The following is a 16,282-nucleotide window of genomic DNA, read 5'->3' as shown; positions in this document are numbered from 1 at the left end:
CTGGCAGGGCCCAGCACCTGCGAGAGGCTGGGACAAAAGAGCCTGCATAGGTGGGGTAAAGACAGCTTCCAAGAGGCCTCCAGAGGTCCCTTCCAGCCAGAATGAGGACTGATCAGTGAGAACTTGCTCTTGAAATCAACAGCCAATTTCTTGTTCCCTGGTCTTGTAACTAGGTCTTATGTATCCAGAAAGAGGCTGTGTAACCTCTTTCCAGAGAGCTGTAGATGTTATTGAACCTAAGCTGAGGCATAACCTGTAAAACTTACACAGGAATAGCTGCAACAGCAGCAACCAGGGCAGAGCTGCCAGGCCTGAAAAGAACCTTAAGCAGCTTAAAATCTTACGTGGAACAAACTGACAGGAAGGAAGCATCAGAAAGTGAGAGGGTAGTGAGCAATTGAAATAACAGAGTAACTAAGCCAACGGTTCTGTTACAAGGAGCATTTATCTAACCATTTTTAGATACACAACTCCTCTTGGGAGGTTTGTACGTCATCACGATATTGCCAGAGAAAAATGGGTGTGGAAATGCTGAGGTAAGAATGGGCAAGTTCTTGTTACAGATAATCAGAATGAAGTAGTTAGTTTGTGCAGAAGAGTCAGGTGAATCATCTCCCTGGCCCATAGTTTGCCTGCAGGCTTGCTTAGGAGAGCAGAGGTGGGATGTGATCTGAGGCTGCGGATCCGCTTGTGGAAGGTCACCCCCTTCAGTTGGCTGTAGCCCTGTAGCTTCAGTTTCATATTCCCCAGCAGTTGCTATCAAGTTCTTGATCAAAGTCTGTCTGACGGCTCTCCTGTGCTCCTTTGTACTTTTTAAGGACTTTTTTAACCTTTTCTTGTACATGGCTTTGTGGATGGGCATTTATTGTTTGTTTTTTGTTGGGCTTGTGTTGTTCCACAGTGGTCAGGCACTGAGTGATGTCAGTTTTAAACAGGTATTTTTAGACCTTGCAGTGACCTCAGTATTTTTTGCAGTACATGGGCTGTGGTCTCTGGAGATGGGCTTGTCCAGCATGAACCAGCCATATGTTGCTTCTGGGTGAGACTCCAGTGGTGAGTGCAGCTGACAGGGCCCTGTGAACCACTCCTGACAGTGACTGCAAAAACCCTGGGGCAAGGGGAGGATGGGGCTACTTATTCTTGGCATCTCAACTGCAAAATGCCTTCAGCATTGATGAGCAGCACTCCTGCCTGGTGTTCCAAGATGCACCCAGCACAAAGAGAGGGGCCATGGCTGCAAGGTGATGTTTCCTTTTTAGTTCTCCAGTTTAGGATGTGATGTCCTCTGCTAATGAGCTAATGACGAGTCTCTTGGCAGGCACTGTAGTCCCCTATCATTGCTGCTACTTATGAATAAGCCTCCCTGTGCAGATTCATCTTGGTTCGACTTTGTCATCTGAAATTAGCAGGGATAAAGTCCCCTAATGCACTTGTGTTACGTAGGAACTCTGGAGGGAATTCATAAAATCTGATGAGAACAATCGCATTTGCTCTGATGCAAGCTGCAGAACAAGCCTGCAGACACAGCCCTGGGTACAGGCAGGGAGCTGCAGAAACACTGCCAGCGCGGAGTAAGCTCAGCTAGACCTGGTTTCAGCAGAGCTGGAGCACTGGGGGATCCATGCAGAATAATAGCAAACCCTCAGGTGCAATTGGTGCTGCTGCAGGAAGGTGGAGGGACCTGCCCCTGTGGGTTCAGGCCAGCACTGCTAAAATCCTTTTGCCAATATTGTCTGAGGATTAAGAGATGCTGTGCCAGGGCTCCAAAACAGCAAGGTGGTTGGGAGCTTCCTAGGCTGCAGCAGCTGGGAAGGAGGGAGCAGGAACAAAGACTTTTTTTGTTATTTACTTTGAATTATGTAACAGCAAAACATCAGGAGGAAAAATCCCTTCCTTGCACCACATCCTTGAAGGTTAAAAAAGGGGCAATCCCTGTGCAAGTACCTCTAAATAGGATACTGTCTTGCAAACTTCAAGAGCAGGTTTCTTTTTCCTTCCATGCTGTTCTGTACACATCCCTCCGAGCACTTCCTTATTTGTGGAAAGGCAATTGTGTAACTGCCAACATGCTGGGGGGGTGAATAGCTGTATGTAAATCCCTGTAAATGGCTCTCCAGCCCTGTGCCTTGGAGGACAGAAATGGGATGAGTAGGGGTTGGGGAGGCTGTTTTTGGTCACCTGCCTGTTGGGCCATGGCAAAGGACAGTGGTGGAATAATGGGAGAGCAGCAGTTGTGCTCAGGAATAGACTCCAGAGCTTTTTTTTGTTCATGTGCATGCTCTGAGCATGGCTCCTCACAGCTCTGGTCCTCCCTGGACTGTGAGCTTCCCTCTGTGCTGATTGTGCCAGCAAGAGCACTGGGAAGGGACAGCTACGCTGGCTCCCTCATGTGTCCTGGGGAGCTCTGCAATGTGGGAGAGGCACCTCCACAGAGCAGCCCTGCTGCTGGGATGGGGGACAGAAGCTGGAACAGCCTGTGCCCTGGCAGGGAGCCCCCATTCTGTAGTTTCTACAGCCTCTGCTCCATGGAGGACAATGCTGAGCGCACGTCCCTGTTCCTCAAGGCTCCCCTGTGTCTGGTCTCCTCCCTGTCTGCTTCCTGATGCTTGGAGAAGACCCACCTTTTCCTGACAGCCCTGCCCTAGCAGGACCATTGACCAGGGTGGCTGCAGCGTGCTGGGCCTGACCCTGCACTGGTGACTTTGCAGAGGCTGGGTGGGAGAGAGCATGAGGTCCAGGCCCCTAGGTACCTGCTCCTGCTTTCCTATGGCAGTCCCTGGAGAATGCTGCACCTGCCCCAGGCTTATGGAGAGCTTGCCTTACATAAATAGGTCACTTGTAGCCCAAAACTGGGGTGGCTGATGGGAATTGCCATGCATCAGCTGGCTAAAGATGAAACGCATTCCTGCAGCTGGCACTGGTTTCTCCAGTGAATTGAGCTCTGCTTTGCTGGCAGGACACTGGGGACTGAGGTGAGGGGTGAGGGGTGTTCTGTGGACCTGCCAGGATCTTTTGGTAGGTAGCCTCCCTGGCACTGGGGCTGGGCAGGAAAGAAGCAAGAAGAGGCAGAGGAAAGCCCCTGGCCTTGCTGGAGGAGAGGGCACCTTTATCCCTGCACTGTCCCCATCCTGTGTTGCTGGCTCTTGAGTAGCTGCTGGACTTCTTCCCCTGGGCTGGGTCTGTGCCAGTGGGGAGGGACACACAAATGCCTTTTATGGAGTGAGACCAAAGTATTTCCTTGTTGCCAAGCAGTGACATCTCACAGGGCAGCAGCCCGAAGTTGCTGTGCTCCCTGCGCAGAGAAGAATGATTGACTCTGTGATTCTGGGTCTGCAAGGGCTCAAACCAAGCCACTGCAGATAGAGTGATTCTCAGCACACAGGGGCAGAGCGACCCTGCACTCTGGTACCTCTGGAGCACCCACTGCTGGAGACAGCGGGTGCTGTGTGTGGCCCAGCAGCTGTGCCTTCCCTGTTTCTAATGGTGGTGGGCTTAAGTTTGTTTAACTGGAGGCTAACAAAACTGGTGATGCTGTAATGGGGCTGGGAGCCACTGTCTGTCCATCCTGTGCATGGATCCATCCTTGGCACAGGGTGAGGGTCCTGCATTGCTCTGTGGGCATCTCCAATGGTGCCCAAGCTTGGAGTCATGTAGGGCAGGGCAGAGGGGGCAGGGAATGAATGGCTTGTGTCCCTTTCTGGGAGCAAAGCCACTTTCCTTCAGTGGTATGGAAATGAGGTTTGGCTAAGGGGCCTCCCCCAGCCCTCTGTTGCCTGGCCTTTGTTCAAAACTTGTAACTCAGATGCCTGAATGAAAGCACAACAGACCTTGGAGATGGCCCCCACCAGGCTGAGCACCATGTTCCATTAGTGGGGATCCCCATCCCAGAACTCCTCACCTGCTCACCAGGGCCCACTGCACCCACTCACCAGCCCAGGGCTCCTCTTCACAGAAAGGATGTAAAGGGGCTATGGTCCCTTTCCCTCCCTGCCCCACAATCCATATGGGCAGCAAAGGGTAACCCTTGGAAACAGCCTCACATGGTGGAGGCTGCTACCTCCCATGCTGGGCTGCCAGCTCCAGATGAGGTGATGGGCTCTGTCTTCTCTTTCTTTGGTTTGCACCATAGCAGTGTCCCCATCAGCTGAGCTGTGATAGGTTGCATTGGCCCCATGGAGTCTTTCCAATTTCTCTTTGAAAGAGAAGCAGAGGAGCTCCTACAGCCCACAGAGGCAGGAGCCACTGCTGCACTCCAGGCAACCCTGTGTTTTGCAGCTCTTCCCACATGCAATGAGAAAAGAATGTGAGCAGGGTAGTGTTGGGCAAGGCAGCATTGGCCTGCTTGGAGATGGATGTGAAGCCAGGAGTGTCCTTCACCCAGCAGCCCTGCAGCTGGAAGGACAGTCTGGGGAGCCCACGGAGTGGTGTTCTTGCTGCCAAGCACCCCTGTGCTCCACTTCCCTCACACTCAAAATTAATTCTGTCTGGCTATTGGGTTGGTGGCAGATAAAGTGGCATTGTCCTGAGCCACTTGTTTCCACAGCACGGCATTGGAGCCTGCAGAGCTGCCCCGGCAGGGAGAGATGGGAAAGAGCAGTGCCGGCCCACGGAGTACGTGGGTTGGCAAGGGGCTCCTCAGGTCTGGACATGAGCAGAGTTTAACAAAGAACAGGGAGCTGTTGTGTGAAGCCAAAGAGCTTGTTTTCCTGAAGAGAAGCTACAGAGCACGCAAGGCTGTATGCTGCTCGCCTTGTAACCTGCAGCGCCTCAATCCTTCCCACAGCATCCCCCGGCCCCCCCTCCACCATCCCTCAACTCTCTCGACCTTCTGTCTTCTTCTGTTTCTAGGAAGTGCAGCTGTTGGCAGGCACTGGCTGCTCCTTCCTCCGGCCACAGGAGGGGTCTGGGCCCCAGCCAGCCCCAGCTTTGTGCAGGACTCGTTGCGCAAGGAGCCCTGCGGGCACCTCGGCCCGGCAGGCAGGAGGAACAGAGCGGTCCCAGAGCCACCCACTACCCCGGCAGCTTCAGCTTCTCCACATGTTGTGCTCCATGGGGAAGCGGCCATCAAAAGAGCAGCTCCTCGCGGGTGTTTTCGGGTTCAGCACGGATCACTGTGTTCCTTGCAAGAGGCAGGAGCAGGGCTTGCTCTTGCCCAGCAGAGGACCCGTCCCAGCTTGCTGGCAGGCAGCACAGGTTTGGGGGATTCTCCCATAAGGGAGCTGATGTAGTCGGAGAGGTGAGATCTTCTGGAAGTGATACTGATGTATGCAATTGGAGGGTCCTATCTACAGCCTTTTAGCCAGGTTTTCCAGGAGGTAGGGCCATCAGGACTCCGGGAAATAAGGACATGCCTGGCCATCCTGGCCTTGGACATCCCCAGCCCCTGCAGGGCACACTGAAGACATTGTCCCTGGAGCTTTGGGCCTGGGGTCCTCACAACACCTCACATCCCTATGACTTTTCACCCAGAGAAAGCTGGTGGGAATGCAACAATATTTGTATACCTAAAAGTGGAGTGATTGATCCCACTGCTGTTTTGCAACGTGTTGACGAGCAGACGGTGCAGAATTATATAAGTGTATGTGGAGCTGGCAAGTTTGTGTTCCAATCATATGAATGCTGTTGTGCAACACTTCCCCTCCACAGCTCTGGAGGAAAACAGGAGTGTGGGGGCTGCCACGCATGCACTGAGCCCTTCACAGCTTACAGTGACCCAAGTCCCCCAAGGCTCTGAGGGCAAGGGATGCGAGTATTATTTTCCTGAGGTCTCAAGTTCAGCTTTAAAAATCATCTGCAAGTGACGCAGCAGGATCCTTGTTCGTTGCCCCTCCCTGCCCAATATAATCACCTGGCACTTGCAATTCAGAGCTGATTCCTCAGCAGCAGGAATTTGTCCTGGGCTCTGCATTCTACTCAGATGCAGAAGAAGGGGCCTTTTACAGAGGAAATCCTTCCCAGTTGCTGTCTGGGAGAGCTGGGATGCTGTGCTGAGCACAGGAGGAGACTGGGGTGCTGCTGCTGTGCACGTGGGAGGTGGTTGGTGGGTGCCTGCATCCCCCTCAGCTGCCTCTGCCTGCCAGCACAGCCTGTGCTGCTGACTTCGTGGAAACAAAGCGCCGTTATTCCAGCACAAACAGCTGGGCTTGTGCCAAGGGATGGCCAGGGCTCACCTGGAGTGGGGACACAGTGGCAGGGGGAACACTGCAGCCAAACTGGGCAGGGGACGGGCAAGCAGAGAATCCTGTTCGCATGGGATATGGATGGCTCCACAAGTGGGAATGTTTTCTTTCCTGCAGTGGTGATCCCAGCTGCCCAGCCCTTGCCCACTGTCACGCTTTCCCTGCTGGGCACCTGGAAGGGACTATGACCAGGCAGGAAGTCCAGACCTGAAGGGCTCCTGAAGGATTCAGCCCCAGTTACATCTCACAGTTCTCAGCTAAAGCACCCCACTGTTTTTTCAGCCTGAGTGTGCCCAACTTCAGCTACCGCAGTGATTCCCGGTACCCGCCGCAGTGGGGGAGTCTAGGCAACCGCTCACTCCCACTCCATCCTCCATCCCTGCGTAACCAGGAACAGAATGAATTACCTCACTGCCAGTGCTGGGAAAAGTGAGGGCCTGGGTGGGCTGTGCTGGGAGCAGGCAGGGGGTTGTGGCTGCTGCAAGCCTGGTTTTTATTGTATTACCACTGGTTGGATTGGGTTGTGAATGGTTTCTCAATGAGTTAAACCCCCCTGTAACTGTGAGCGAGGATCTGTGGACTGTTCCATCTCTGCATCCCTGCATCCCAGCAGGATGGCAGAGGTGGGCAGGATGGATGAGGGATATCTTTGTGGTGGGCTTGGGTGCTGTAACCAGGTCCCCACCCACCCAGCTCCTAGGCTGTCTGTGCTGGCTTTGTCAGGTGGAAAATTTGTCTTGTTCCTAGGACAGCATGGAGAAAACCCTGCCTGGGGAAGAGGGAGAGGGAACCATGCCCTGCAGGGCTGCCACCCACTTCCCTGGGACAGTGAGAAGGGCTCAGATCCCCAGGCAGCAGGGATCAAGGGAAGCTGCTGATATCTTGGGGAGGTGGGGTGGCTTGCAGGGGTCTTGGGCTACTTGGAGTAGTGTCCAAAAGGGTTGTTCTCCTGGAATGGGGCAAAGAGATGAATGGGACTGGGGGCTGCTGTGTCTTCATGGAGAGCTCCAGGCCTGATGGGCTGTGCCATGGCCATGTGCCAGGTCACTGTGTCCACTGCAGGTCAGAGCCAGCCCTGGTCGTGCCCCGATCCATGCTAGGGGAGTGCTGGGGAACGGGACCGGGCCAGGGGAGCTCGCTGGGGGAAGCCCTCGTGGCACCCAGGGTGGGGCTGGTGGGCACACAAGGGCTTCAGGGACTCAGTGGCACCGGGTGCTGCAGTACGGCATTCCGAGAGGAGAGGTGCTCAGGGACACTCGCCACGACGGGCAGATTCAGTGGGGAAGCGATGTGCCCGTGGCCAGCTGGGCTACGGTGGGGGACAGAGGGGCCGGGCGGCGGTGGGCGATGGGCGGTAGGCGGGAGCAGCGACCCCAGGGGCCGGCAGTAACCCAGGCACGGTGTGACCGAGGAGGGACACAAACGGGCCGGTGCCGGGGAAGCGCCCGGCCTAATGGATGCTGTGAACGGCCCCTCGGGGTCCGTGCCGGGGTCAGGCCCGGGGGTCAGGCCCGGGGGCAGTGCCCGGGTTCCGTGGGTCTGTCCCGTGGCATCGGCCCGTGAGTCAGTTCTGGGGGTCAGTCTCCGGTGCAGGTGCCCGGGTCGGTACCCGGGTCAGTGCCGTGTCAGTCCGGGTCGGTGCCTGGGTCGGTGCCTGGTCGATGCTGGGGTCGGTGGCCGGGTCGGTGCCGGGATCAGTGCCGGTGTCGGTGTCGGGTCGGTGTCAGGGTCGGTGCCGGTACCGGGATCGGTGCCGGCGCCGGTGCCGGTGTCGGTGCCGGGTCGGTGTCAGGGTCGGTGCCGGTACCGGGATCGGTGCCGGTGCCGGTGCCGGTACCGGGGTCAGTGCCGGTGTCGGTGCCGGTACCGGGATCGGTGCCGGTGCCGGTGCCGGTACCGGGGTCAGTGCCGGTGCCGGTACCGGGATCGGTGCCGGTGTCGGTGCCGGTGTCGGTGCCGGTGTCGGTGCCGGTACGGGGATCGGGGTCGGTGCCGGTGTCGGTGCCGGGGTCAGTGCCGGTGCCGGTACCGGGATCGGTGCCGGTGTCGGTGCCGGTGTCGCTGCCGCCCTAGGGGCGCTGCGCGAGCCGTTGGCGCCCCCTGGCGGCGCAGCGGGCGGCTCGGGGCGGGCGCGCGGGGCGGGGGCAGTGGCGCCGCCGGGCCGCCAGGGGGCGGTGCCGCGCGGGGGGCGGCGCGGCGGCGGCGTGTGGGCGGGGCGGGCGGGGGCGGGCCCGGTCCGGTCCGGTCCGGCGGGCGAGGTGCCGGTGCTGCCGGTGCCGGTGCCGCCGCCATGTACCGGGCCCTGTACAGCTTCCGCTCGGCCGAGCCCAACTCGCTGCCCTTCGCTGCCGGAGAGACCTTCCTGCTGCTGGAGCGCAGCAACCAGCACTGGTGGCTCGTCACCCGCGCCGGCTCTGGCGAGACGGGCTACGCGCCGGCCTCCTACCTCCAGCGGCTGCAGGTGGGCCGGGCCGGGCCGGGCCGGGCCGGGCCGGGCCGGGCGGGGGCGGCTCTGCCGGAGCTCCCGGGGCGGGCGGCGCTGCCCTGGCCCCTGGCGGCAGCGGGGCTTTCCCGGCTGTCCCAGGCTCGGAGCAGCCCAGCCCCAGCCGCTCGCGTCCCTCGCGGGTCTGCCCCGGGAGCCGCCGGCCCGGCTGGGGAAACGGGTGTGCGACTTCTGTGGCTGCCCCCGCAGGGTCTGCGGCAGGCGGGAGCAGTCTGGGACACTGTGGGATGGGAATCCCGTGGTGGCAGGAGGCAGGATTCATCTCCTGTGGTGTCAGGCTTGGGGAGCGCCAGCCCTGCGGGGCAGGGACAAAGTGAGATCTCAGCAGGCTCATCCGGAGGAAGGGGGCTGGGTACGGATCTCCGGGGCCTGAAAGTCTGGCGGGCTGTTCACGCCTGCAGAACTGGGAGAGGAAGCTAGGAGAATCCCTGGGAGATGCTGAGGGGGATTCTCCTCCCAGGAGTAAACATGATTACAGGTAAACTGGAATCTCCCGGCCAGCAGCCGTGGTTGGTGTAAGTTAGTGCACTCCCCATCTCCGTGCTGGCTGCTCAGCCTGGGGGCTCCGTGTGTCTGGCACCCTGACACTGCGAGGATAGTGAGGGGTGATTGTCCTCCTTCCACTAACACACCACGACACCCACAGCACACCCCTGCTGTCCTGGGGGCCAGGAGAAGCCATGGCAGCTGCCTGCCATGGCAGCACTTACAGCCAAGTTGATGATACCGGGAATTACCCAAGGTCCAAGCACCTGCTGTGGCCCTAACTGGGGTCAGAGGATGGAGTACACCGTTTGCTGCTGGGGTGTAAGCACTGTGCCATGCAAGTGTCATGGGAAAGAGATTGCATGTAACTTGTACCGTGCAAGGGCTGCTTAGTGGAGGAAAGTGTGGCTTCTATAATTAAAACGGGTATTTCATATAGAACTAATTCATGGGGGCTTTTGTACTTTTGGGCCACGGGATAGCTGTGGGACCTGGATGCTGAAGACTTTGCATCAGTGAATGGGTAACTGCACAGAAATGCATGTGAATGTTACAAAGGAGCCTTTTGGCATCTGTCTGAAAATGGTGACAACCCTCTTTATTTTAGTGTGCTGCTGCTGCTCCTTCAGATGCCATTGAATTTCTGATTAGCAGAAACTCAGGCTGTAAGTAAGTGTGGGTGTGGGCTTTGCAGAACACTCCAGTGAGAAAGCTTTAACAGGAGAGTGTGTATGTGTGTCAGGGCAACACCAGGTCATTTGATGGCCACTTGGTCCATTCGTCCTGTGAAGCCAGGGCTCTTCTGCAGCCTGGCAGGATGGCCTGATGGAAGGGGACATCTTGTGAATCAATAAGCCTTTAATAAGCTCTGTACAGGAGCTATTTAGTTACAGAGCAAAGACCTTATTAACTGCTAGATGTTAAAGCCCCACAGTGGCATAGCTCCAGGTTGCTGCTCATGAGTTTCCTCTCTGCAGTCTCTTGCTTCATTTGCTTGTGTGGCATGACGTCTTCTCGCTGCTGTGGGTGCAGGAGCCTTCTCCTAGGCTGCTCACTCATACCAGTTTTTCTTGCAGGTACCTTGCTAGTATACATCTCAAAATCTTACAGGAAAAGTATTTATTCTATGACTTTACATTAATTTCTAACATCATATTTTGCTACAGCCTCAACACAGCTTGCAGTCTGCCAGGCTAACTCCTGACATGTTAGTAATGCACTGGTATTAAAGCAGCATTGTTGGGGACTTTGTGGGCATTTCCTCTACTTCAACTCTAACTTTCCCAGATGCCTTTAGACCTTGTTGCGGGAAACAGAGTCTTCCCTGCATCTGCTGATCTGTGTTTTGGCCATTAAATTTCCAGCACCTGAATTTGTTGATGATGTGTGAAGCAGCAGGATCTAATTTGCTGCTCTGCAGATGCAGTCATCCTGCGTGTCTGTGACTGACTTTCTGTTGTTGCATCTTGCCAGCTCTGAAGAGCTGATGTGAAGTTAAAACATGTGTTTATTCATGGCAGAAAGCATCTGCTCACTGAGAGTGTGCTTGAGACTGTTTGCTCAATGTCCAGGAGGAGTGCAAACATTTTGTCACCCAGTTTTGCTTAAATAAGGACACAGAGACCAATTAGTGACAGCGGTTTGGGAGGTAATTAATGCTGCCCCAATCACAGGAGGGAAAAACACCGTTAATGATTGGTGTTAGCAGGGAGAGAGCGTGGCCAACAGGAGTCACCATTGTAAAGGTAAGCTTGGCCTTCCTCAGCAGTGCAGTTAGGTTCCAGGTGAGCAGTAGGGTGGGGAACAGTCAGAGCCCCTCACAGCAACCTGCTGAGAGGATGCTCACGAGGGAGGCTGCTCTTGCTGCTCTGCACTATTAGGAATATTAGTTTTCTTCAGAGCTCCTCTTGCATTTCAGGGTTTTTTTTTTCTCCTCAGCTTTCATGGATATGGGATTGATGTTTTGGCTTCTCTACAAGAAAAAATAATTCCCAGTTATTTTTTAATGCTTATTTTTGCAGGTTTTTTAATTGAAATCCTTCTGGCTCAGTATTGTTGTTAAAGGAGAGTTAGTTGGAGGGGAAAGGAAAGTTCCACCAACAAATCCTCCTTAGAATGCCCCTAAGTAACAAGCTTGGGCCCAGCCAGAGCACCAGAAGGTACAGATGATGTGAAGTTAATTTGAGTCGATTAGAAACGCCCAACTTCAGCTGATATTCCTGCTGATTTTACTCTTCTGTAGTTCCCTTTTAGCTCCTGTTTGGGTTATTAAGAGTCATTTCAAGTCGAGTGCTGTTCTGGGGATAGATGCTGAGGGCGTAAAGCAGCAAGAGGGGAACATCGGGCTGTGCTGCTGAATGGGGCAGCTTGTGGACTGCACAGAGAGAGAGCTGCTTGTGTGGCCTCACTTGTGGCTTTGCCCTGGCTCTGCATGTCCTTGGTGGAGATCTTGGGAAGCCTTGACGCCAGCAGGCATGATAATGCCCAGCAAGGTCATGTACTCAGAGTCTGTGGGTGCTGCTGACAGACAAGTGAAAAGATGTACCCAGCACTGTGCCAGTGACAGCATGAGGGTAGTGGCCTCCAGCTACTGGTGGAGCAAGAAATGTGCTAATATCTAATGCCAGGTGAATACTGCTGCAGCAAAACTGTCCACTCAAGTGCCAGGCCTTCCCACTGAACAGCAAAGTGCCCGTCAGCATGAGGTTGGTCTTTTGTCTCCAGCTGTGTGCTGATGCTTAAGTGATGTATGAGTGGCAGAAAAATGTGGAGATTAAAATGGAGCTTAGGGTGTCCTCTGCAGTCAGACAGTCACTCCAGAAGATAGGCTTTTCAAAGCTTTATGTGCAGCTGTAAAAGATTCAATTTGGAAAGCTTGCTTAGGCACAGGAAGTTCACTCAGTGTCAGGAAGGGACAAATGCTAAGCCTAGCAAATAATAAGGTTTCTTTCTGTGGGATAAATAGCTCTATGTTGCTATTATTATGATGGAACCTGGAATTTTGTATGGGAATGTTGAGTTATTCCAGCTCTGGATGAAGATTTCAGGCTGCGGCAGTGGCACAGCAGCACCAGGAGCACAGAGGGAGTGGTTGTCCTGGAGGATGCTGAGTATGGGTGACACTTCCCCTGCCAGGAAAGCTGATCTGCTCTGCTCCTGGCAGGACAGGGGCTGGCCATGGTGGTTTGCTCCTGCTGTGGGACCCACATCCAGGAGCAGCAGGGCTGCTGCAGCTCTCAGCTTCACCAGGCACCACAACTGATCTTGTTGTGTCTCGTGTCTGCACAGACCCAGGCTGCATTGCCTGTCAATGAAAGTGTTAACATTAAATGCCGAGGAGGGAAATGGCAGCTTTACAATGCTCTATTGGTAAATGTCAGGGGTGCAAAAATAAGTGCTAAGTTGCAGGGAGATATTTTCTGATGAAGTGGAAATGGTTTAGCCTGTTGGCTGTTCCAAATTTGCTGTCCAGCTGTATTAAGCCATTTGGAAACAACTTTGAAATTAATATTGATGTAATTTCCAAAATTACCTTAAATTTATTTGGAATAAGTGAAAAATTGTTTGTAATCTAGATTTTGAGTCTCTATTCATGCTTTTGCATTGTACCCCTGGAGGAGCAAGGAAAGGTCTGTTTAGGTGCAAAGGTGTGTATTCTCATGGCCAAGAGGCTTTGGACTGTCTGATGAGAAAATGAAGCCAAGCAAAGAGTGTAACAGGCATTTTGAGGATGCCTTGGATTGCTGTTTGCAGTATCTTTTTCTACAAGAATAAACAGACATGATAAAAATAAGAGACTGCTTTGTGCAGCCTAGCAACAACTAAAATTCTCCTGCAGCATGAGCAAGTGTGTAGCAGCAGAGTACAGGTAGTTCTGATCAGGCAGGCACAGGAGTTGTGTCACCTCCCCAGCTGCAAAGAAGTCAGGTTTCTGTGAGGGAGAAATTTGAGCACTCTCTGTTTACCCAAACCATTCTGCCATATTTCTTGTTGTAGCATTGACCTAGGTTCAGGACTGGAATTGTGTGGTGCAGAGTGAGGTAGTGTAGGAGCTGCCTTTTCTTGCAGACCAGGGTATGCCAGGGTGGGTCTCACAGCTCATGGCTGCTCCTCCAGCCTGATCCCACACCCTACACCCAGTCCTGCTCTCCAGCCTTCCCCTAAGCTGCCTCTGCTCTTGTGAGCCCCACTCTCAGTTAATTCAGTTCACTGGCTTGCTGGAAGGCTCCTTGTTTGTAATTGTGTTGCTTCTCTGCCAGGATCTCGTGCATTGGTTCAGGATGGAGCAGCATGTGCTAAGGCTGGTGCTGTGTAGGATCACTGTGGCAGCTCAGGTAGCGTCAAACCTTCCCCACTGCCATGGAGACAGTGATGGTTGTGGAACGCAGTGAGAATCGTAGAATAGCTTGAATTGGGAGGGACCTTAAATATCATCGAGTTCCAGCTCCCCAGTTGGTTGTACATTGTCAGTCACAAAATAGTTTGGGTTGGAAGGGACCTCCGGAGATTATCCAGTCCAACATCCTGCACAGGCAGGGCCACACTGGAGCAGGTGACACACGAATGTGTCCAGGTGGGTTTAGAATGTCTCCAGAGACGGAGATACTACAACCCCCTGGGCTTGCTGGAAACTGAGTTTTGGCAATTGTTGTTTGCTATAAGAGTTTCTCCCTCTGTCTGCTTAAAATCCAACTTTAAACTTGGTGCTTCTGCCCCTTGGCAGAGTTGCTCTCGTTGTTCCTGAACAGGTGGTGATTGTACGGACTGTCCCCTGCACTGGAGCCTGCAGTGTTATTTGTTATCTGCTGCAGGTTTGACAGAGTTTCAATGGGCGTGAGAGCTTAATTGCAATACTCACACTGATCCTGAGTAAGTGCTTAGGCTAAAAATAAAGTTTTATTTTGGAGAATGAGCAGCTGGTAGTGCTTTGTAGCTGAGGCTGCGTTTCTTGACACATGCAAGAAAGTGAAAGGATGAAGCATTTTTCTCTGGGGTCTCACCATAGCAGAGATGCTGCTGTGTTAGAGCCGCTTGTGCTTTGAAATGAAGTTTTATTCTTGAGACTAAATTACACAGTCAAGGGAATTATAACCATTTCTAATTACTGTAGCTAAACACTTGAAAATTTAGCAAGAAGATCTACAGTCTTTCACGGTCCAGAATGATTAAAGTAGAGCTATGGTAATGATCTTTAGTCTTGGCTGTGAAGACATGTTCTTCTCACTTTTACTCCAGTTAAAAATAGTTAGACTTTTTGATGCCAGATAAAATTTGTCTTTGTGGCCTGGACACCCAGGTATGAGCAGCATCAGTGTTGTGGTCTTATCGCTCCTGTGTCATGGGTGGAGTGACACTGGTGGATGCATGGATGGCTCCGTTGGGCTGGAAATACTAAGCCTGTTTCAGGGTCAGAAGAGATCAGGCAGTAGGGACATGTCTGAGAGTCCATGTCCACTCTTGAGCAATGTGGCTGCAGCTCTCTTTGCCTTGGAGGAAGGGCGAGGTGAGGAGGCAGATTGGAAAGAGGAAAGTTGCTGTTTTCTTCCCAGCTTTTGAAGAGGCACTTGCCCAGAGCAGACTGAGATTGGTTCCCAACTTCTCTGCGGGGGTCATAGTGTCTGCCAGGTCATTTGCACCTCTGCTTTCTAGTGCTGGGCTGTGGGCATTTCACAGTGTTGCACATTTGATCACCTGCAATTTTATTGATCAGATCTGTGAATTTTTTTCTTTTTTGCCTACTGTATGGTTTTTGAATGCTTTTCATCAGGAGAAGATGGCTAGGCTTCTTTCCTTGTTTACATCTGGATGATGATGATCTTTTTATTGCAAAGGGAAGAACTGCCAGCTTTGAACTAGGAACATCCTGCTCTGTTTGTGCTTCTGCATCACTTCTTACAATCCCACTCTTGTGTATTCTTTGAGGATTTTTAGCATCCCATCAGGTGAACTCTTATTAGAAAAAACAAACACAAACTGAAAAAAAAAAAAAAAAAAAACACGAAAGGAGGAGAGATTTGTATTGAAAGAAATATGAAACCAATAAACCAGAAAGTTCATGGAAATTGATTTTCTTGTGATTGTTGTTCTGTGTGAAGTACAAGAGGGAGCAAGACACTGAAGAGCAGGGAGGAATTAATGTTGCTTGTCCTTGGAGAAAAATGGGCTCTGTTAGTGATGATGGGAAAACAATGTGAAGGGTAACCTCCATGCTTGGGGCAGCCTGTAAACCAGGAAAGGCTTTGACAAAAGCAGACTAGATCATGGTCACTGGCTGACCTAAGATTCCTTGCAAGGCCTTGTGCATATTAATGCCCATGGAAGAGGTCAAATCCCACCGTATAAAGTGGGTGTTTACATCTGTCAGTGGTTGAAACATGAAAAACAGCTGAACCTGTCTGTTGAGGAGACCTCTGGTTCTGGAGCAGAAGCAGCCTCCTTTCTATTCTGTTCCTTTTGTATTTCAGATGTACATAAAAACAGAGTTTATAAGAGCATCCCAGATTTACTCCCTCATGAAAAATTTAAACTTTGTTGTTCCTAGACAGGATTATATATTCACTGTGTGAGCTGTCAGCCTGAGTATTGGAAGAAGTACGAATTCCAGAAGGGTTTTATAAGGAGGGAAGTACAAACAGCCTTAGTATGCAATTATAGCATTGGATGGTCTGCAAGAAAATTAGACTTCACAGATACTAACATTCTACATGGCCACTGCCATAACCAAAATTTTTTAAGCCACAAGCTCTAACACAGAACTTCTCTGTGTGCTAAGATTTTTTTAAAATTAAAATGCATGTGCATTTTGTTTCTTTCTGAGACAAAACTTAAATTGAGGTTTTCATCTTGGCCATATCAGTAAGAGTTGATTCAATTTATTTCACTAAAGAAGTATATTTCTCTGCAGGCTTGCAAGGGCTGTGAGGGCTGGGAGTGTTTGGTGTTGGACTGAGGAATTAGCTGGTCCTGCAGGGCTGGTGATCTCTGTCTCCCAGAGTTGCTGTATCTGTGTGTGCAGACTGCTGTGTGATGGGTGCCAGCTTCTATAGTGAGAAAGAGGTCTTGTTTCCAGGGCTGACACTCTCCAGAGGGAAGTAGGTGCTGGCACTCCTGGAGG

General features: G+C 52.6%; 1 protein-coding gene across 2 annotated transcripts in view; it reads left to right on the top strand.

Annotated features, from left to right (window-relative positions):
- The first annotated feature begins 8,386 nt into the window (after positions 1 to 8,386).
- The window catches only part of NCKIPSD (NCK interacting protein with SH3 domain), a 50,879-nt gene continuing 42,983 nt past the window's right edge, over positions 8,387 to 16,282 (top strand). The window contains exon 1 of one of the 2 annotated variants that reach the window (XM_021532341.3): positions 8,387 to 8,640. In XM_021532341.3, the coding sequence (XP_021388016.1) occupies positions 8,470 to 8,640 (171 nt within the window). In that variant the 5' untranslated portion in view covers positions 8,387 to 8,469. Of the gene's footprint in view, positions 8,641 to 9,018; positions 9,161 to 16,282 lie in introns of those variants that run through there. The other variant, XM_085590526.1, reaches the window with a different exon arrangement.

This window comes from Lonchura striata, chromosome 12 (assembly GCF_050655825.1).
Source record: "Lonchura striata isolate lonStrDom1 chromosome 12, ASM5065582v1, whole genome shotgun sequence".
Lineage (NCBI taxonomy): Eukaryota > Metazoa > Chordata > Aves > Passeriformes > Estrildidae > Lonchura > Lonchura striata.
The sequence above is the reverse complement of the archived record's forward strand: the minus strand, read 5'-3'. Positions and strand labels throughout refer to the sequence as shown.